The following is a 22,463-nucleotide window of genomic DNA, read 5'->3' on the forward strand; positions in this document are numbered from 1 at the left end:
AGTGAGTAGGCTGGGAGGCTAGTGGGCAAGTCATCAGCCACTCTGCCGAGGCAGCAACAGCCGATGTGAGACTGGAAAGCAGATGAAGATGAACGACCACTTGTTCATCTTTCACAGTATACTCACAAGAAAGAGAGGAGGTCTAGCACCAACCTTGACGACACGCCGATGCCCCGAGGCATCTGGGGATCGTCTTCTCCTCTCATCAGCGCCGCATCAACTATGATCCCATCTAATTGAGAATCAGTCGCGAGGCTGAATGGAAACAATGGAGAGCATTGATGTCAGGAAAGGAGAACACGGATTGAATGCTCCAAGTACTTCGTACTCCGTGCCAAAATGAAATCCCTTGCGCGGTGGACACAGCCAAAGTACCCCGATATCATGCGCAACTCCATGACGCCTCCAGACGGTCTTGGGGTTCCAAAAAGTCGTGGATGCTGGGATCATGACCAAGTGGAGGTTGCATTACAGCGTGCCGCAGCTGGCTGGGGTTCAACGAACGGTCCTCGACCTATGGCATTGGAGGGGAAAGGTAAGGAGTACGTACTCCATACGAAGTTCCTCGTTAGGATAATCTTACTTCAAGAGGATTAAAGGTCGAGGGTTCAGGGACAAGGGTAACGGCGGGCAGTATTGCCCCCTGCTGAGCCTGAACACGAAGCAGATCCAAAAGCTGGGACAGGATTCTCCGTTTCTCTCAGTACCAAGAGGCCGAAGGTTACCGCTCCCGGCCCCAGACTTCGTCATCTCAGAATGGCTCGATGAGTTGAGATGACCAAAGACCAGGCACTCCCTTCCCAATTGCTATCGCCACCACCAGACGGCGACCGAAAGATCTGAGCAGGCTGGACTCTACGGAGTACAAGTAGACTTCGGACTGCTGTCTTTCGCATGTACCTTTGTGTGCAACCCTGGAAGGTCCCGGGTGCATCCCCTCGACACGACAATGCTGCAAGCAGTCCCAAAAGTGGAGTCCCTTGCCTGGGTGTACCAGAAGCACCAAATTATCGATGAAATCTCGATGATAGCCCTTTTTCCCGTTTTCAAGCCGCACGTCCTCGTTAAGATTCATACTTCGTTGTGGACGAAGTACACCCCACCTAGCCGAAGCATTATCCATGCTCACCCCATCGTTCGCCTCTGGCAAGTGTACGAAGCAGTACAATCATTACGTTTCTGACCGGTTCAAATAAGAACCCTGTCATATATTATTCACCAGTGTGCCGACTTCTTGATGTATTTACAGTATTTATGGTGAATTGATACTGTGTAATTATATTCGGTGCGGGCGGGCCTTGAAGTGAGAATCTACATTGCGAAGTACGAAGTAGAAGTACGTGTTGAAGTATTACGAGCCGGACTCTGAAGGAAGGGCGAGTTGGTCTCTTCGCGTTAACTATAACTTCGTAATCATACTCCGCGCTTGGCTGTGTGGGTCTCTTGATTCGATGATGATTCATCACTGGGACCGACTTGAAGGTTCTTAAAGACACAGTTAATATCTACAAGGTATGGAAAATTGGTAACGAATCCCGGATCAGTTAAATTGAATCTATATATAGTGTAAACTCATCATCAAAATTGGGAAGGAATCACAAAGTTAGCAGTACATGGTCGCTCGTGCTCATGAGAATGGAAGTAAGTGTAAATGTACTTCGTACAACCGCAGACTTGAACGACACCTCTTCTGAGAAGTATAAGTACCTCGCTTTCCATTCTAAAGACGACCTCGCAAAGGGCCTCGGCAATACAATCTGTGGAGGCTGGGCTCTCTTGGAAAGCGGGAGACCCAGGTCTAAGAAGTACCTTTACGCCACATCAGAGGCTGCGAAGTACTTCGTAAGTACAAGATGTCCAATTTCGTCCTGCTGCTCGTCAGACCCTCTTCGTACATGTGGCACCTAATACCCATGTGATCCGTCCAGTCTCGACCACCGTGCGCTAGATATCCAACGGCGCGAAGTTAAGACATCGTGATTGATGAGGTCGTGATATTTGGCAGCCATGCGAAAGTACACTGATAGTCCAATGCACTAATAATGATGCCTCCATAGAGAGCCCTTCGCCCCCACAAAAGTGCGACGGATGGCATGAGAACTTGGGCCTAGATACCCACCACACGTGGAGAGAGGTTGCGGTGCCCGTCTCAGTGGTAATCCTCGAGCGGGCTATTTGTGCTTTGTAGGATTATTAGTTTATCTCGCAGGATTAATACTTTGTCGCCGGAAATGGGACACCCTGGCGCGAGCACAGGTAATGCACTAGCGACCTGAACCTGAACCTAAACCTAGAACGTTTTGTTATCTCAGCGTGGAACTATGATATTTTTTCCTCGTGTCTGAGGTACTCGTGTACATTCAACTGCTCAAATGTGATGTATTACCTGCTCACCCGCTACAGGTACCCATGGTCTCAAGCCAAAGTGCAGAATCGCAATGAGACCCCAGCCCAATCGAAGGGAACCAGGGGAGGAGAAAAAAAATAAACAGGAAGCGATCGCATGAAGCTCTCGTTATACTTAGGTCTCCATACGTGCTCCATGAGGAAAATTGGTTACACCCAAGCCGGGCCGCGGTTGACAAAGAGAAAAAGGAATGCTCGAGCTGAGGGAGAATACCGACACCCCAGTCGTATCATCCACTTCGAAGCAACTTATTGATATGATGAGAACAGAACACCTTCCACGGTCGTGTCAACCTGGCGAGTACCGCACTCGGAGCCGACTGTATTTCGTACACGACTTCGTCGTGGAGGTCCAGGATGCTCGTACAGTGCAAATACACTGTGGTACCAGGCCTGATTTGGTTGAAAACGAGTACTTTTGCCCTCGTCTGGCATAACATCAAGGATGAGCACGCTCCCATGTACCAAAGTACACCGTGTGGCAGCACTTTGTCGCGTCCCTTCATCCTTCGGTCCTCGCATTGCAGTCCTCCCGCTAAAGTCAAGTCTCCATTTCCCCTCCCCCCTTCCCCCGCCTCGCACCATTTATTCCCTCTTCGACTGTCCGTTAGTCTTGGTTGGCCCGAGGCCCACATTAAGGGCATGTCCCCACATTTCACTATCCTCTTTTAATCAGGCAATGGTTCCTCCTTTCTCAACTGAGGATCAAAAACGTGGACGAAAAAGAAAAGAAGCGAAATCATTCCCAAAAAGTATCTGACAGACAACTTCCAAGCTCCAACTATCGAGAGCTTTGTTACACAGCCAAACGAGTCCTTGTTTCTTTCAAGAGGAACATTGACACTTTTGACAGACCTCGAGAGAATCCCCAATCACCCCAAGCCTTCATCGCCCTGCTCAAACAAGGAAGGAGGACGACCCGAGTGCATCCAGGCAAGAACGACCCAGCTGGACGACGTACAGTAGGTATTGCCCAATTGCATCAATCTTTTTTTCCCTCTTCCCCTACCATTGCACTAGCACACTGTCTCTCTCAGTCCTCTTCCCTTTTCCTCCCTTTTTTACTTGCCCAACTCTGCCTCCACCACTACCACTCTCACATCAGCAGAAGAGCAGAGAGCCCTTGTTAAGGTCCTTTGACGCCTGGACCTCAAATTCACTGCTGGTCCCTCTGTGTATCCACTTTTTTTTTCCATCACACATCAATTGACCCATGCTTATCCTCATCCTCACACTATGCACCTCTTCTCTGACTGCTATTAGCCACCACACACCCACCAACCCCAGCCTACAAGGGTAGTTAGGTACCTAGGTAAATGTGCATCTGCTTTTTTCGCACTCTCATTTGTCCCCTCCCCCCCACCTTCTTGCCCGTGGTATGAATTGAGCAAGTGGCACTGACCAAAGCTTTCTCCCACACCAGACTCCGTTATAGCCAACGGTGCAATACTTCTGTACCATAACCTGAACCTACCCTCCTGAATTCGCCCACGTCGCGTGTTCTTGGACGGTAGCCCATTGTCACACACCCCCAAGCAGAAGCAGAAGGTAAGTCAAACTCTCTTTTTTCACTGCGAAGGCAACCCCTAAAAAGGCCCGTCATCATCCATCAAATCAGCCTATCCACTTGGCTTGGTGTCCACTCCCCGTTCACACCCCCCGATCAAGCACAAGCGCATTCCAGAGTCCAACTCCGCACCAGCACCAAACGGAAGGGGGGATAAGATCTAACATAGCAGAATAGAATTTAACCTGAAATTCCTCGCTTCCTTCCGTCGGTCGGCACCAGACTCGATCCAGTCAGCGAGGGACCCAACCAGGTTTCTGCGACAAAAAGGTAATGACAGCCTCTCCGCTCCTCACCAGATCCAGTATAGGTCCATCGGCACCACGCTCAAAACAGCATATCCACCATATCTTTACCTTTTTGGATCTGTATCACCATCTAATTCGATTGAGTACCAAACATAGAATAATCAAAAATGGGCGACATCACCGACCAACACGAGCAGACCTCTCCTACCGACGTCGCCGAATCGCACTCGGTAGGAAACGGCAATTCCGCCCCGAACGAGTCTCGCGGTATCAAGCGTCAGCGCGGCAGCGCCGACGACGACGAGGATGAGGATGAGAAGGGCGGACGCGAGCGACGTAAGATTGAGATTAAGTTCATCAGCGATAAGTCGCGTCGCCACATTACCTTCTCGAAGCGAAAGGCCGGTATCATGAAGAAGGTAAGTCGGCAACCCACCCCAGACGCGGCATTCTGGGGCACACCACGCTCTTGGGACCTCGCGCATCTTAGCTGGTCGCGCCCTCGGGTCGGACCACGACGTGTCTCCAGTTCTCCTGTCGCTCTATGAGTTGGGCTAACAAGGCGGCTTGCGATAGGCTTATGAGCTTTCTGTTCTCACTGGCACGCAAGTTCTTCTCCTCGTCGTATCAGAGACCGGCTTAGTGTACACCTTCACGACACCAAAGCTCCAACCCCTTGTTACGAAGGCCGAGGGCAAGAACCTCATCCAGGTACGTATTCTCCCGGCGGTTCATCTCTCTCCTGTCAACTTCGTGTCCTCTTGTCAAATTTCCTTCTCGGGCGACGCGCCAACTGATGGATAATGTTATCTAGGCATGCCTCAACGCCCCCGAGCCAACTCCCGGCAACGAGAACGGTGTCGACGACGCGAATCAGGTCGAGTCGCCCGAAGAGCCCACCGGTCAGCACCTCCCTCCCCAACAGCAACGACCCGGAATGCCTGGAGGCCACCACTTGCCTCCCAATTATATGCCCGCCGCCGTCCCGATGGACCCGATGGCCTATCAAGGTTATGTCCAGAGAGGTGGTCCGCCCGCGCCTTACGGTATGCCGCCCCAGCCAGGCATGCCGCAGCATACGGGCCATCAATCGTGATGAACGGCTTTCCCTTCCGCGACCTTTTCCGTTGCTCGCTGATACCCTGCATTCAAAATGCATTCCTGAGACGTGGTAAGGTGGTTGGGAGGCGAAAACCGGATATTAATTCCTTAGGGTTCTCTGGCGGTTTGGCGTTGTGAGGTACGGATGTTACGGCCTTGCCCTACCTTCTCGAATATGGGACATCCACGCTTTTCTTTTTTTTTCCCTTGTCTTTGTCTTTCTTTTCTTCATTTGCATTTGGAGGAACTACAGCCTCTGTTGTCTTCTCCTGGCCATCGACTTTGTGAGAAGAGGATGCCGATGCCAACCATGACTGGTGCGAAATGTTTGCACTCAGCAGACTACATCACCATGTACCTTGGACGGGATGAAGAGGAGGGCAGGTAGTTTTAGGAGGACAAACATTTTTGCAATGATGGATTGCAACGAGGCAATTACTACGTGTATCACAGAAGGCTGTGCATGTCCAGCAGGACCCCGTCCACGGTAAGGGCAAGATGGGAGGCGACTGCTTTGATGTGGCACATTCTAAAATATTCCCCGTGGACTTTCATCCTCTCAGCATGCTCTGTTCTTTTGCTTCCAGCCCTGATTTTCTTTAGAGCAGTTCTGCTCATGTTAACACCCTTCACATCTCATTTACCCAGTTATCCTGCAGAGGATTGGCTTTTTTTTCCTCTTTTCCCCCCTTTTTCCCTGACCTTCCTGGTGGCCATGTCATTTTCTTTTTCTCATCTTGATTTTGGAGGCGATAAACAGTATGAGGATAAGGTTTTCCGTGGGGCCTCGTTTGAAATGGACTTCAGCCGACTCTTCATGAGCTCTCGAGCAAAAATGTCCATCTTTGCCTGTTACAAGTAGCATCGTCACACCTCCCAGTTCACAATACCCCATAACGCTAACCCAACTACGACTACAAGCTCTAATCTACTTACTTTTTCCTGCCATATCCTTTTTTGCGATGGCTATGTCTTCCCCAACTGCTTCTCTTGTTCTTGTTATACCCAGAACCTCAAAACCTGCACAAGAATACGAAACCACCTCCCATTATCTGCCTAGATCCTAACCACACTTCGAAAATGTGTTTTCTTATCTGGTATTCTGTCTCTCCGGGTTTTATGATCAGGATCGTGGCGGCGATGTCATTCTTGCCTTCTTTGCCCAGATATGGAGAGGTGTCATGAAGCGTGGATCGTGAGATATGAGTTCAATGGCCATGTACAGTAGTGTTTCTATTTCACCCTAGCCCTTCTTTTGTTATGTTTCCATGCCCACTGTGTCTCTTGTATGTATATGCGCAGTCATCGTCATCACCTCAAGACTATGGAAAAGCAGCTCGACCTCCTCTTCGTGAATATGAAGTCCGCGGTATGCCGACGTCCTCCCACGAACGCCATGCGTCATGCGTAGAATAAGCCGAATTATGGGCCGCGTGGGAAACCACGTCCGTACAAACCTGTTCTCAAGGACATTTTCTTTCCTTACCAGGTCCTCGACAATATATGATACTATGCTAACTACAAGACGCTTATCCGCTCCCAGGAAAACGTGGCATGGTAAAATCCAAGAAAGGCAGGATGTGCTCGTCGGCGAGAAATATGGTATGGGGTTTATATTCCTGCGATATCCTTCTTTGGAAGTGCATTATGCTTTACGCTGGCCGAGGTGGTGATGAACCGTGACTACACCTATAGAACTATAGAAACTGCCTTGGGTCTCCAAGCCCAGGTACGAGGAGCATCCAAGAAAGAATGCTGCTCACACATGCATGTAGCCTCACCTAGGCACTACCAGTCAAGACACTAGCACCCGCGTAAAAGAGGGTACCGGGGAGAAAACAGGGATCAATTCGAAAGGTGCGACAGAATCTTGTCGAACCATAAAAACGAGGTCGAGTATCGAGATGCCACCTTCGAACGGGTGCTTTGCTTTTAGTGATATATCTGGGGCGTGGACCCTATGCCATGGCACCGTTAATATTTCAACCAACTTCCCCATGGAGTGTCCGTTTCCAGTCTCCATAGATGGGCTCCCCTTTGAGACTGGCCAAATTGTCTCCAAGACAAGACTCCTTGCCTTCAAAAGGGTGGAAAAGTGGTCAGCTACCCCAGAGAATGTCGGAGATCTTGAAACTCCTCAACTTGCATATTGCCCTGTCACCATCGAGGTCTCTAGAGTCTGGTGTTGCGTCTCTAGCACAAGCTGTTTATCCCTAACCCTTGCCAATCGACAGTGCGGGACGACCCAAAGCCGGAGATATCTGACGACATGGCGCGGGAAGCCAAGAAGGCATGCCATAGCCAGCCGTATCAGCTAAGAGGCGTCCCCATCTACCAATTACTTCAAAGAAGCGAGAGCCTCTGTCTCCGCGGCAAAAGGATGCGTTTCTCCATGCTGCCCTTTAGTTTTTTTTCGTGGCTTCATGCTGCTCGCGTTACTCCTACACCCTCGTTTTCTCGAAACCGTCTCTAGGAGGCACATGGCTGATATCTTTAGGCGAGGGTGGCCCGGGTGAAGAGCTGACGGGAGATTTAGGAGAGGCAATGGGTAGTATTCTGTCCTCGTGATTGCCTCTGTCTATGCCGGGTGTGTTTGGGAGGGAGACTAGCTATTTATCAGGTTTGGTTCGAGACAGAAAAAGCCGGCGCATCACGGGAAGCAAGGAGGGGAACAAGGGCATAAAAAGACATAGATTCTTAAACCATGAGCGCAGAACAGAACAGGTTGGATGGCGGCCTTGTCGATTGGGTACCAGTATTCTTCAAACCAGCATTCAAGGCGAGAAGCCACTCGGCTCCCAACTTTCCACCAGGCGAATGAATCATTCATCAATCGACCCGAATGAGAAGCACATAATTCTTCTAGAAGCCCTTGCCCCTCCCATAATCCTCCACGAGACGCCTCTTGGCTGAAGTCGTCATACTCCGTCCACATGAGGGTTAGCGGATCCACCCCTCAGGCCGTCGCCTAAATGGCGGATCGACAGAGCCTCAATTCTCTGCCCGTCCGCCCCATGTATGGCCCCAGATCCAACATTTCGGGTCGGGAAAGGCGTCGGCCGCTGGGCGGGAAGGAGGAGGCATATATGGACGTTAAGGATGTGGAATGCAGATTAGATCTAAGTACATTGTAGCGAAGCGGCAGCCAGGGGAGGTGCGCACTCTCTTTCTGTTCGTGGCGTCGGCCGCAAGGACACCCTCCAGCGGGCGGTTAAAAGAGGTCTGCATTTGATGATACAGGACCAGCATGAAAAAGGATTTGAGCAAGACACAGTCTTTGGATTCTAGGCTAATATCCCCAAAAAGGCAAAAGGCAAGATAAGGCTCTTGCAGCAATTACTCGCTTCAGAAAGGGCAAGTCAACTTTATTAGCTATCTTTAGCCCTATCTAGCAACACATTTGATCCAGTGTCGCTCCCTGCTTGGTAGTTAACCACGGAGGCTTGGCCGTCTTTCTCGGTTCACAGCGTTCATGATAATTGGATCAGGAAGCTGCGATTGAACGACCTCGGATTGAGGTCAGAGCGACCATTTTGATTATCTAAGCTCAATGGAACCCCGTTTCTAGTTTGAGCTTGGTTTCGTCGGCCAACATGCGCTAACTGCGCGTATTTGAGCAGGTTTTCGGGGTGGATGGATGTACCGGTACATTATGACACCATGAACCAAAAAAACTTACCTTTGGGAAGGAGAGGTTGATAGGATCAATGGCAGGAGCACCTCACAACAAGAGCGAGACGAGAGAGGCACGAGAGAAGGAAAGAGCAAGAGAAAGAGAGCAGAAGAAACATAGCAGTTCCTCAAATTCAAGAGAAAATACGTGTTCGCCAAAATTCATGTAACAATACCATTCGAGAGGCTCTGCTCGCAATTCCCAACCCAAGAAACGCCGTCACCTGTAGGATTCCGAAACTTCCAGTCCAAGCCGATGTCCTCCTTCATACCTGACCCTACCAGCAGAGGTCGCAAAAAGAGGGAAGGGGAAAAAGGCCCCAAGACGTGTGAAGAAAACAAAAAGAGAAATCAGATCTATGAGAAGGCAAAATGCATTGTCACAACCCGAAGAGATGAGGAGGGCATCCTCTTAGAATCTCCTTAGTGCTCGGTCGAGGGAGTGTATCTGCCAACGGCCAAACTGCCAATAAAGACGCCGCCGAGAACAGAGAGGAAGTAGCCAACATTCATAGACATGACAGCAAGCATACTGGAGAATCCGATCCGTTAGCCAGAGTCCCCGCTGTGCTTTCAGAGGCATTCCAAAGTCCTGGTCAGTAGAACAGATGGTGTCGCAACTCACAGAAGATAACCAACACCGGCAATAACAACATCCATCAGCGCTCGCAAAGGATCAACAGTAAACCTCCACGGCCGAGCGTTACCAACCCTCGACCTCGCAACAACCCTGACGTTCTCCTCCACGCCGTTGGCAGACAGAACCATATCCTTAGCCTCGGGATCATGGACGAGCCGCTCGCTAAACGACTGCTTGCCAGCGACCACAATATACCGCCGCGCCATCTCCGCGTCCAACCACCTCTGCTCCATGATGGCCTTGGCGGCCAAAAGACCTCGGAAGATGGCCGCGAAGCAGATGAGGAAGATGCAAGTGCCCGCGTAGGTTCCCGCGGACGTCGGAGTCCACGCGTTGCTGTAGAGGGGCGTGTCCATGCTGTTGAAGAAGATGGACATCATGCTATGCCCCGATTCCGTTGAGGAACCGTGCGATGAATGGTCCATGTCCATGATGCCGGTGGCGGCGGATGTTACACCGGCAGTACTGTGGGAATGGTCAGCGGCGTCGTGTCTTCTCTCCATTTCGAACCGGCGTTGGAGCGATGCAAGGTTGAAAAGATGACTTTCAAAAGGTTCGAACTTGGAATGCAAAAAAGGGAGTCGGGAATCAGGAACAGCCCCAGGGACGTGGAGATCTCAGATCTCGAATCACAGTCAAAGGGAACAATGGAAATCGAAATGAGGACGGGAAAAAGGGTGAACTCGTGAAAAAAAAAAAAAAAAAAAGGCTCTCCAGTTACTCCAGAAACAATTTCGAGGAACCGTACCTGCGGAACAACAAAAATCCAGAACTTCCACGATATATCCCTTTCCTTCCGGCCGCCGCTCACGAACGAGGGAGCCGCTCCAAGATATCGATATTTGATATTCTCCGGTGAGCAAGTTTTCTCGGCGAATTGTGCGCCAATCTTCTCTCGAGCTCCTTATCTTGTTTCCGTCTCAGATGCAGCCCTGTCGGCGCAATCGTCGCAGATCTCCAACTTAAAGTATTACCGAAACAATCGAATACCGGGATTAATAGCCAGAAAAGCATGGACGGGTCGGAAAAGGTCTGATGTATTTAATGCAGAGACGTTGAATGGGGCGGCGATCGCTTCTTTTTAAAACACAATTCCCATCATCACTGATACCCCCACAGACTATTTACTACGAAGGAAGTGTCTTTGCTAGAGCGGCGGGGTGGTGCGGCATCGCGGGCGGAGGTACCTTGGTGAGCAAGTATTGCTAACTGATTCCGGCTAGTCAAGGTGGTATGTCTGTTAGCTACTACCATTGCCGTGGGTTTCCCGTCCCCCCTTGATTGTGGGAGAGGCGACGCTGATTCGTCCACGACCACATCCTTGAACGAGCACATTTCTCCGGGGTACTGGTACTTTCTGCGCTGACCCAGAGCATTTTGGAGTTGTCTCGTCTTTCACCACCTGGATGGATTCGAGAATCCCTTCGGAGCGGGAGGTTTCCGAATTTTATCTTCGATCCAATCGCATGTAAAGTGTTTCTTTTCTTGGGGACAGGTGGTACTGCATGCGCGATAGATGAGCTTGGAACTTGCTCAAGGGGTTGGGACAACCTGTGCGTCGGGTTGGTCCGATTGCGATGGTATATCGATTGATGGTTCATGAATCGCCAAGCCAGTCGAGACACTGCTTGCATCAGGGAAAGAAACAGCCCGATTCTCAGCTCCGACTTCACATAATTTTGCGAAAACGAAGATGTAAACACAGTGGGCAGGATGTCGCAAAAAAAAGGGACGCTGCTGCGCGTGGGTGGCAGCATCATTGACCCATATTTTTACCTCTGGAGATCACGAGCTGGGGGAGAGACGAGATTGAAGCCTCATCATCCCCTCACTCCGTCTTTGCAGCAGGGTCTCTCGCCAGGCAGCCGGGCCTCCATCAGCAACTGAGATTTTTTCTTCCGTCTGATCCTTCTGGCTTGATGGGAGTTTACTCCTTCAAGAACCGGTGCTAGCGGCTTCGATTCGACCAGAGACAGCACATCATATCCCCAGAAAAAAGTTGAGCCGGATCATAGTCTTATAAACCTTGACACAACTCCTGCAGGCCTAGTCATGACTGTCAGCAGTGTTCCACAATGCTAAGGAGTGATCAACATACAATCATGTTCAACACAATAGTTGAAGGTGATCGTGGAAAGCTCATGGCCATGCAGAGACGAAAAAAATTGGGCCCCAGCTATGGTTAAATGCTAACCGGGATCGTGACTAGGATCCCCTGAAGTCGCATGCTCTCGGTCAACTCTCGACTCTTGAGTTATCCTCTTTCGCAGGGCCGTTGAAGTCTCCTTATAGCATGGTAGACTCACTTGGGGCAGGAAGGCCCATTCTCTCGCCCATTTCTCCGCCTACCCATTGGCATATCATTCAGTGGATATTAATTGGGCGTGCCGGGATGTGACCCGGCGTATATTATAGGCACACCATACAAGACCCCTGCAGGTATCCCGATTCGGCGATTCAGAAAATCCGAAGAGTCTTAACTCGACGTCAAATGAACCTATGATGGACTCTTAATCCCAACAAACACTCCTATTTCTTTTGGCCATCCGTTCTTTTCACCTAGGGAACCATTTCCCTCGGGAACGGACTAAACATGCACGAAGGAGTGCATTATTGACTACGCGGCTCTTTACGGCAGTATTGTGTCCAACAGGAACATTTTATCGACGGCAATGTTGGCCAATTCGGAAAGAAATATTGATTATGAGGTGTCGCTCACTTCCCCTTTGGTGAAAGCTGAGGAGGGGGCGTGTATTGGCGGTGGAGTCGACCATCCTGTCCCGGTTGTTGGGGTCGCACACACATGAGCATCAGCAATCAGTGGTCGATGCAGTTCAGGGATGATTGCCGGATATAGATGATTTCGTCGACTGGGGCGGGAAAACCGAGTAAAAATACTCAAAATTGGGAGGAGGTTCCCTTCGGTGTCATATCTCAGGCCAGCCTCTGTCCCCGGGAACTACGCTCAGTGGGTAGAGTCGGCGCACCCCTTTAAGCCATTGTCTTAGACAAAGGCCGAGTTTGCTGCCGTGATGGCGGGCCGACGACGTTTTCTTCGTCGAACGAAAACCGGCATGCATCCCAAAGAGGGTCAGTTACATAGGTCTAGGCCAATGCGGCCTGCGCTCGCAGCGGCGGATGTCTCCTCTAACATGCAGTCAGAGTTCGTTACTAGCACACACCCTCTTCGCATCATTCCGGACCAGTTGCTCCTCCTCTCCCTCGTCCCAAATATCGGGCCGTTGGTAATATGACGGTGATGATTAGGGGCAGTCCAATCACGCGGATAGGACCCATCCTGGCTAGAATACTTACTTTGTACGGTTGAGAAAAGAAACACAAAAAGCAAGAGCCTTCTTGTCCATGTCGTCGAACTTTTTGGTTACACGTGGAGTAACCTCTGTGAGGAGGGGAGATTGCGAAGGTGAGCTTCGCCGATTACTCTTGCTTTCTCCGCGTGTACGAGACATGGCGATGTGGAGGATAGAAAATTATCCTCTCGGAACCCGCGATGTTTCGGCCATTTGGCATTCTCTTTGAGTAGGGGCGGGAAGATGGTGATCAGGAACCCGAGTTTTTAAAAGGCGGAGAGGGACGACCATGTTCGTTCGTTAATGGCGAACTCCACGGCTGCTCCGCCATGACTATTAATGACGCCGCCGAAAACGGTGTCTGGCAACCCCCCAATGATATCGCCTGGCCGCTTTTCGTGTGCACGCCCCGCCCCCTTTTCAACCCAGCTAGAACCGTCAATTGATCCTTCTCAGCGGAGGTGACCCCAATGTCACCGGCAGTTTGACCCCCTCTGGAAGGACGACCTAACTGCTGGTGATGAGTGAGGGGAATGTCTTCGATAAGCTGAGTTGCCCTCCCCCTTTGCTCTTCATCGTCCTTCCTCTCTTTCCAATTGGCGGACCGAGCATACATCATCTGTCTCTCCTTCCCAAAAGACCTCTGTAGGCGAAGCAAACCCACGAAAAAGAAAAGAAGAGAAGGGGGAAAAGCCTCCAATCGAAAACCGCGCTTCCCGGGGAAGGATGTGACTGGTGAGTTCGAAAAGGATAGGACAGGGAGGGGCGCACAAGCTGACATCGAGGTGGTCGAACGGCTGCTCGGTCCAGCTCCAACCCCCCCCCCCTTCAACCCTTTTTGGGAGAGCCACAAACGGGTATGGCGTCTGTCTCCCCCTCCGGTCCATTCTCTCGTAATTGACACGCAAAAGCCTCGTTCCCCTCCCCCCTTTTCCCTAGGGGGAACAAAGAGAGGTGCTGACGCCCACTCGCTCACGATCGAGAATTGTCCCTGCCAGGTTTGCTGGGCTTGTCCAACGCCCGAGACAAACTACGCCCGCATACATTGTTCACACCCCCACTTCCTGCGAGGAAAGTTATCCTGTTTGCTTTACCGGGAAGTGAAATGTGAGTTGGAGGAAGCGGTGTCAGTCTGTCTTGACCCTGGGACGTAACAATGGAAGCCTTTCCTGATGCTGAATGGCTTTTACTTTCTATTCTCTACCACAGACGTACATCTGTTAGCTGGACCTGTCCACCCACCCATCTCATCCTTTCGATCCTGCTGCGTTGCAACAACATTGTGAACTTGTCATCTTTTTCTGGATGGGGGTATATCTAATAAAAACAAAGTTAACTGAAGAGACGAACCATTTCGTCGTCTCCGTCGATCCCTTGCTGCCCCTCCCACTCGCCTCCCACGCGACCATCTACCTCCTCAAAAGCTAATGATGCCACGGCTCATCTGATAGCAGCACAGTTCCAGCAATTTACAGTTTCCAGGGATGCCGGCCACGCAATGGCGCCCCCTAGAACGCAAAACATAAGAGACTCTTCAAAATTTAAAACATAAAATGTGGGAAAATTGTTCCTCGATCACGATTCCTAGCGTTTTAGAGCGACCAAGGAGAAAATAAAAGAAACGCCTCCAATCCCAACCCGGAAGTGGCGTCCTTAGTCCAAGAAGTCGCAAGGGAAGGCCGAAAACGTTCAAAACACATTTTGCTAAGTTATAGATTAGAACAAATTATGTGTACTTTGCGCCTCTCGATTTAGGGAGGGGGGTTTTGAAACAGTTGCAAGCCATCTCTTCTTTCCCCAAGTTCGTTTCTCTCGTGGAGAAAGCCACTTCCACGACGACTCTCGATGGAAGCTGGCACTTGGAGGCCGAGGACAAGAACCCCTTGCCACTGGCGTTTCGCTTTGTTTCTTTCCTGTCGCTTACACACGTACGCTAGCTATCGTAGACTTTTCTACAGCAGTATCAAGACCCATAATCTCTGCCGCTAATCTAGGGCTTTGCCACTGGCAAAGGTCTCAGCGTCGCTGGAAGACCGATAGACAAAGTAGGAAGGGAAGCCGGCCGACGGCAGGCTTCCGGCGAACGCCTCCTCCCCCCCGCGGAGTCACATCATTCAACACCGTGCTTCCGGCGAAGATGAATATAGCGCGTAGCAAAAAGGTCGCCGGACCCTTCGTAGAGTCACGCTACTCATTCTCGTCATACCACCACAAGTCACGCACATGGGAGGGAATCGGGGGCTGTACTAATATTAAGTTCTCTGGTTTAGAGTTAGAGCACAAAGCTGCGACGAACTCTACCAGCGTAGCTAGTTTCTCGAGCTAGACGCCACCCCTCCATTGCCTCCCACGCAAAGTCTGACCTGGTGGTAGCTCAAGGGTGGATTAAGAGCTATTGGCGGTTCAAAACGCTCGATGGTCGCCATGAGAAGCACCGTTACGGCGAGATGGAAGATTTCAGGAAGCTTGAGTGCGGTTTGCGTGGTGTGGCCATGCTGTGAAAACTCGAGGTTGAGTAGATAAAAAGAAACAAGCAATAAGAATAACTCCGAGATCCAGGATCCTGCTCCAGCTCCCATAACCCATCCGTTGAACCCATCCAGCCATGCAGACAAAATACAAGGGGGAAGATAAGATCCATGCCTCTAAAAAAGCCCATTCCTTGCAGTATGTGTCCCTAGATATATATTCCCTTTTGCGCGAAATCCCGTAGACGCCGGTGTCGGTATTCCATAACCATCCGGTGATTTTTTTTTTCCCCTTATAGCCATGTTTATGGCTCCCAAATCCATCCATTCCCGTTCCATGCCAGTTACCCAATAAGCCTCCTTCCCCTCAAAAAGAAAAGATTGAACAATACAAAAACAGATGAAAAAAGATTGTGGCAGTCCAGGAGAACGTATCGAAACGCCGGAACCTGAGGTATACTCCAGCAAATGCCTTGTTTCCTTGTTGATCAAAGGTGCTCCGTCAATGCGTAGATGAAGGAAAGAATCCGTACGATTGGTCATCATCTAGCCCCCATGTCTCGCGGGTTCTCGAGTTTTATGTTGGGGTCGTTGCTCTGAGGTCTTCCTAGAGCAGGGTCGGTTCTGTCCTGGGCCGAGTTCGACTTGTTCGCGTCTTGCTTGTTGCTTGAATCCGCATCACAGCCTTTGACAAGTCGGTGCCTCTGTAGAGCCGTTAGTATATGGCCTGGCCAGACGTGTGCTAATTGTAATTGACCCCCAGTCCTGGCAGTTTTTGCATCTTGAGAGCGGGCCACTCCCCCCCCCAAAGTTAAACCGAGGCAAACCTCTCCAATTTACGTACCTTTAAAGCGTCCTTTCGAGAGAAAGACTTGTCGCATGATGTACATGGGAATGGCTTAACTGCCAGATGGATCCTTTTGTGCCGCTTGAGATCGTGGTTTCGGTTGAACGATTGTGTGCACTGATCGCATCTGAACGGCCGCTCCTGATGTGCCTGATGACCACCCTGGCCATACATACGATGCGTCATTTGGCCATAGCCGGAATGAACGTTCACCCCAGCAACCAAGGACATCTGGCCTCCAGGGTTCCCTATATTCGACATAATGGGTCCTCCCATATGTGACATGTGAGGGTATTGAGGAGGATAGCCTCGATACGGCTGTGGTGGTGCCATGCCTGTCCCTGTCGGAGGGACCATGGAAGACAATGGTCTCGGTGCGGTACTCGACGTTGTCGCCGGATTATGTGGGTTGGAGGGTGTTTGAGTGGGAGGTGCGTACGGCTGGTGGAAAGCTGATGATGCATGCGAGCTAGAGACAGGCGTGTAATAGTTCTGGCTGGGGGACGCTCGCGAATATGGATCCGCCGGGACAGGCGACGTCGACGGCGGTGGTTGGTGGCTCGCGGAACTCTGCGAGTTCAAAATTGCACTCGGAGGCGGCGGTGCCTGCGATGGAAGGCTCGAGGCCGTGGGTCCTGTTGGACCTGAGACTGGCGCAGATCCGTGACTGACAGGCCCCGACGCGCTCGTCCCTTGACTAATTCCTAAACCCCCGCTAGCTGCAAGACCGCTTCCACTGCCGGCACCGGATCCTCCTGACATCTGGGATGGGTACGGCTGGTGGTGGCTCTGATCGTACGTTGGAGGTGGGAGTCCCTCTCCACCGGTAGCGGGAGACTGTGGATTCCGAGAGCCGTAGGGAAGAGAGGGCGATTGTCCATATACGCCTCGACTTCCGTACCCCGTCTGTGTTAATGGTTGACCCTGTTGATTCGTAGAGCTGAAGGTGTAAGGGCTGCTTCCGCTTCCTGGAGTCGGCCAGGAGCCATGAGTGTGACTGTAGTATCCCGACAAGCTGGCATTTGCGCCGGAGCCTTGAGAGCTCCCGGTATTGGTGCTCGAGAGAGGACTGAGGTCGCTCGTCACCCCTATTGGTGGTGTCAGAACGCTGTTGGAAGGGGCAGGGTGCGAAAAAGACGAGGGTAACGATAACGCTGCAGGCAAAGGTTTTGGCATACTGGGAATTTCTCCAGGAGAGGGTAGTTGAAATTGCGGTAGTGTGGTGGCCGCCTGACGCCGGGACGAGAAGCTCGCAGTATCCATGGTGGTTGACATCTTTCACCCTTGGTCCGATCCCGCTCGCGATTAGTGTCCCTCGTCGAGGGTGTCCCTACCCGGCACGCACGAGCACAAACCTTCGCGGATGTGGAAGTCCTTCAAATGGAGTCGTCCGTCGGATCCAAGGTGGATTAGAGTCCTATAGAGAGGCAACAGCAGAGATGGTTTCGCGTCGTCGTCGATCCTACGGGCTTGAAGGGGAGGGGTGATGGTGTGCGAGTCGAACGAGAACGTTGAGGAGCAGCCCACAGCAACGCTACTCTGTCTCTAGCCCCTCCAGGGAGTGCCTCTCTCCGACCTTGGGGGAGATTTGCTTCAGAATCGCAGGAGTTAGCTATTTCAGACAGGAATATCAACCGGAAAGGTGCGAGTGTGCCACATCTAAAAAGATTTAGGAAAGATCAAGGCACGTATACGATATATGGGTTGGATGGGAGAAGAGAAAGTGAGTGTGCATGCACGAGGTATGTATGGAGAACGTGGATATAGATTGTACATATAGTGAGTGGACCTAGGAGAAACGGGGGTGTTCCAAGGGTCTGGTCCACAAGGTGTGTGACGTTCCGCGCGTACCAGAGGCTAGACAAGGGACCAACTGTGTCCGGCCTGAAGTATAAAAGCTGAAGGCAACTCTTTCGTGGAGTACGTGGGTATGTAGTGTAGTGTACAGGCTGCACCGTGCAATCCACGCCGGGGTAAGCCCCTGTCGAGCTCCCAGTTTTTTCGAAAAGGAAGACACAAGCAGGCAATCCCTTGGCCGACGGGATTTAGGACCTAGAGAGAAAGGTTTCCCAAGAAGATGCCCCGTAAATATGTTACGAAAGGAGTGCCGGGTGAGGCCGGCCTGGTTAAAACCGTAGAAGGCACGAAAAAAAAAGAGGTCGAGGGTTGTCCTCGTTCTTGTCCTCACTGCGGAAGTCGACGGCAACCCGTTCTGCTGGCAAGTACCGACCCAGTACAAGATTAGGACTGAAGTGCAGTTCAATTTGTCCAGCTCCTGTATGTACAAAGCAGTAGCGCGGTCCGTTAGTGCATGGGAAACCCTCCAGCAACGTACAGACTTTTTACGGGACGGGATTGGAGGGATGGGGGACCGGGGGGCTGAGAATCGGCGACGGTCAGGCAAGGGTGCACCTTGTCCATGAGGGCTCTAGGTCGGGATGGGCTGCGAGGTGGCTTTGAGTTTAATGACAAAACCCTCAGGGGTACAGGGTATAGGGAGGGTGTGTGGAGGGAACCACAATGGCTGTGGGTAGAGACCGGGGGTGGAATGGATCGAGCCTTTGGACATGACGGTACTAGCTCGTGTCTTCATTGTCAGTGCATTTCTTTCAGTCACCCCCAGCTCTTCAAAGCTAACTTCTCTCACCTCTTGTAGGATATGTATATCTCTGTACAAGCCAAGTCTTTAGGAGTTTCGTCATCACAGTGGAAGGGGCGCAACTTGCTTAACACCCAGCTGGGTGTCTAGCTGAATATTGGTGTCAGTGAAGGTGCATGGAGATGGGGACAGAAGCAGGGCTTCATCTCGTGTTGACGCAGTTTTCAGATTGGCGTGCGTGTGATGGGAGATTTCAAACAGACTTCATGCCAGGCTACCTCAGATGTGAGTACTTCGTACGAAGTCGTCAACTGTGCTTGGTGTCTCGCTGATCGCAACCAACAACAGAGTCACGTCAGCCAGTATCTTTGTCGCTTGAGCAAAGCCGATTTGAAAGACTTAGCACCACCATAATGATAAGGGTTAGGCAAACGCCGGAACAACATGCGTTGGGAGGTCAATGTCTTCGAGGGTATCTTAAAATGGAATCAATTGGTCTTGTGTGTGGAGTACATTTAGAAACAGAGAATAAGATTGAGAGAGTGTGTGGTTTCTGCGGGTGTGGGTGCTCCGTCTTTGACGCAGGCTGGTCAACAGAAAGGAGTCGTGTTATTTTTTTTACTGTGTCCTCGTGGTGAGCAGGGAGAATGATCGGGGAGCAGGCTCTAACATAGCAATTTTCTTTTCATTTTGTAAGGTTTCAACGACTCAACCGGAATAATGGATTTCTAACTCTTGGAATCCAGGGCTCTCTCTGAGGGCAGGCTCAGGACAATGACCAACATGACATGGGCACACGACACTCACTTAATTGATAGCTCTCCTCGACTTTAAACAGCGTGTACTTCGTAGGCAATGGGTTCGTCCTGAGCGCGCTGAGATTCCGAGCGAGCGTCCCCTATTGCTGTTGGGGGAGTTCCGTTCTGTCAGATGGGCATCACACGCATCACACGCTTGGCATGCTTACCGTCTCCAGCAAACACACCGCGTGTGTGGGTGCATTGGTGTGGGATTGGCAAAAATTCTAAACCGGAGTAGCCTCGAGTTTTGGACCCAAGCGCGAACCTTTCTCGAATATCGCCAGTGACCGCCGCCGAAAACAGTCTCAGCAAGACGGGTTGCAACATCATGTCGATATCCCGCCCTGGCTCTGCCACCACGACCAAGATGGGAAATGGACCTTCCCAGAAGAGCTGCAACTGTGCTTTGTACCTCGCACTGTAGGGCAGGAGCCAGGGGAGGGCTCATAACCCATGCTGTTTCCGTTGCAGCTGGCTGGAAGAGCAGGTAGGAGGCAGGCCCAGTGGTTGCCATCAAAGTATGTTCGAAGTATACAGTGAGACACAGGCTCCGGCTTCTCGACTCCGAACTTCAGCAGGTAGGGTGGAGCCTACTCGCAGCGCATGTGTAGTGGACGCAGTGGAGAGGCTTGAGCGCTTTCTAGCTCAATGCCCCTCCACTACTTTCTGTGGGTACACTACTGGCGCGAGTAGCACTCCATGCTCCTTCTTTACTTGTTCCCCTCTTGCGGCTTCAACAGAAGGCTAGACACACTCTGTGTATCTTTCTTCAATGTTGGGAAGTACTACTCGATTTTACCTATTGAACCTTCCTCAAAAAGATGCGCCGGAGCTCAAGCGCTCGGCGAGCACATGGATTACCTTCATTCCTTTCGCCTCAAGAGGATCTCTCGCTTTCCTCCAAATTTGTTCAGTCCGAACTTCAAGAACCTGGACCCCCACCCTAGCTCTCGACGAGCCGCTTGGTCTGGCCTGGCCGGCCAGTTCGCCAGCCTATTCCGCGAAGGGGGGTGTGGGCGGAAGAGGCCCCTACGAAGTACTTCGCCCTAACCAGTGGAACATTGATGGTACTTCGGTGAAGAAGTAGTGCTACCAGTAGGTCCACTGGGTTGGGGGAGTGTAGACTGGTGCCACAGCCGAGGGCCCCAGTCTAATTTTTCTCAATGGCGAAAAAAAAGAAGAAAAAGTTCAATCTATGTTGAACCGTGCAAGCGATAAGTGGCAAGATGGACTTGGTTTATTACAAAGAAGTTCGTTTCCAGACTCTTACTACACGTGGGTGAAGAGTGCAGAGACCCCCGGCTGAGGCCTTTAAAGTCTCGTACCTTGATCAGTCAAGATGTCGAGACTCAATGGGAAAAGCCTTGTGTCGTTGGCCATTGAAATTTACAGCGTACTCCGTATTTGCACAAGTATTGATCTTAACATAGACATTGACGGTCAACTTGAGCCCCGGTTCCTGTAAGGGTACCGCGGTACGAAGTACCAGGCTGCAACCATGTTACGAAGACATCACTACATTCTTGAAGTCTTCCCCTGCGAAGTACTTCAATAACATGTACTTTCTGGGAAGGACAAACGGGCGACTCAGTACAAATACATGTCCGCTTCATCCATGAAGCTCATCATCCGTCATTCGATACCATGAAGCCAGTATTCGCTCTTTCAAGGAAGGAGGCTCATGCAAACCTGGGGTCCAGTCTCGTTGGGCTGCAGCTCCGTGATGACATTCTGGGATGAGATGCATCAGGGGCAGACGAGGATTAATTGAATATCAATATTGCTTCGGAGATGCTCTTCAAATCTCTACAAGGTAAATGGACAGCCCGTCCCCTTCAAGGCATACCTAGATTAGCTTAGGCCATTTGAGACTCCGATTCCAATTGTAACAACGAGGAGCTCAACTCGACCCACCTCATTTGTTTCCTCTACCCTCTGCCGGATGCGAAAAACTTCTGAAGAGAGAAGAAACCTGCGGGATATCTCAATCGGTGCAATAATTACCCCTTTTTCAGCTCCCTACTTCATGCTCCATATCAACAACCCGATCTGGTGTGGCAGTCTCGCCCTTCCCTCAAACCTCGAAACAAAGGTGTGTGAGTTCTAGATTTGGATTAGCGTATCTTTCACCCACCGTTCTTGAACCGGGATCTTCGTCCAATGATTGGACACCCCTGTAAATGATCTGCTAGGATCACTGCGTCGCCCGAATCTGTACGTCTGCAAAGTACGAAGTATAACACAAGAATGGTACAGAAACAGTGTGTGCAAACCAATAAATTTGGTGTATTGGTGTACTTGCAACAGCTGTCGATGAATGACAACTTTATTTCCAAGACATCAACGACCCCTATTTGCCTCATCCGCCAGGGCTGATAATCCCTCATCCGTATTTCGTGGCTCGGAATCGGAGAAGCCGTCTGGGGGAGCGTGGAGCCTGGCGAAGAAAACGCCATGCGGTGACAGCCGAGATGGCGAACATTTGGGGGGGGGGGGGGTTTTCAAACTTCACACACTCGGTCCCACTATCATCATCGAAGGAATCGAAATCTCTCTTACTTCTTCGAAGGCGAAAGGGCAAGGCGCCAGGCGCCAAACCCTCGATTATCCTTCCGCCGACCAGGGTCTTCTTAACAGTCACATTTCACGAAGTTCACTTAGTCATGCACAGTTGAAATGTCCTTGTACTTGTTCGGTACCCTTCACAAAATGCAGGGCAACCATCCACCCCTGGCGAGCCTGGTCTAATTCTCGTCAACGCCAACGGCAACCCGGCTTGTTACGTCTTCCGATTGCTCCCTCTC

The 22,463-nt window shown here is 51.1% G+C and overlaps 2 protein-coding genes across 2 annotated transcripts; one reads left to right on the top strand and one right to left on the bottom strand.

The window, feature by feature from the left end:
* Nucleotides 1-4,388: 4,388 nt before the first annotated feature.
* SAPIO_CDS10015 (uncharacterized protein) lies at nt 4,389-5,317 on the top strand (the record flags this gene model as incomplete). The annotated part of the gene is made up of 3 exons (XM_016783678.1): nt 4,389-4,640; nt 4,798-4,932; nt 5,036-5,317. The coding sequence occupies 3 exons, from the start codon at nt 4,389-4,391 to the stop codon at nt 5,315-5,317; spliced, it is 669 nt and encodes a 222-aa protein (XP_016639124.1).
* Nucleotides 5,318-9,417: 4,100 nt separating this feature from the next.
* SAPIO_CDS10016 (uncharacterized protein) lies at nt 9,418-10,065 on the bottom strand (the record flags this gene model as incomplete). The annotated part of the gene is made up of 2 exons (XM_016783679.1): nt 9,418-9,526; nt 9,620-10,065. 2 exons carry the CDS (start codon nt 10,063-10,065, stop codon nt 9,418-9,420), a joined length of 555 nt encoding a protein of 184 aa, XP_016639125.1.
* Nucleotides 10,066-22,463: the final 12,398 nt, after the last annotated feature.

The sequence above is a fragment of the Scedosporium apiospermum genome (assembly GCF_000732125.1).
Source record: "Scedosporium apiospermum strain IHEM 14462 chromosome Unknown SEQ_SAPIO_0154, whole genome shotgun sequence".
Taxonomy (NCBI): Eukaryota; Fungi; Ascomycota; class Sordariomycetes; order Microascales; family Microascaceae; genus Scedosporium; species Scedosporium apiospermum.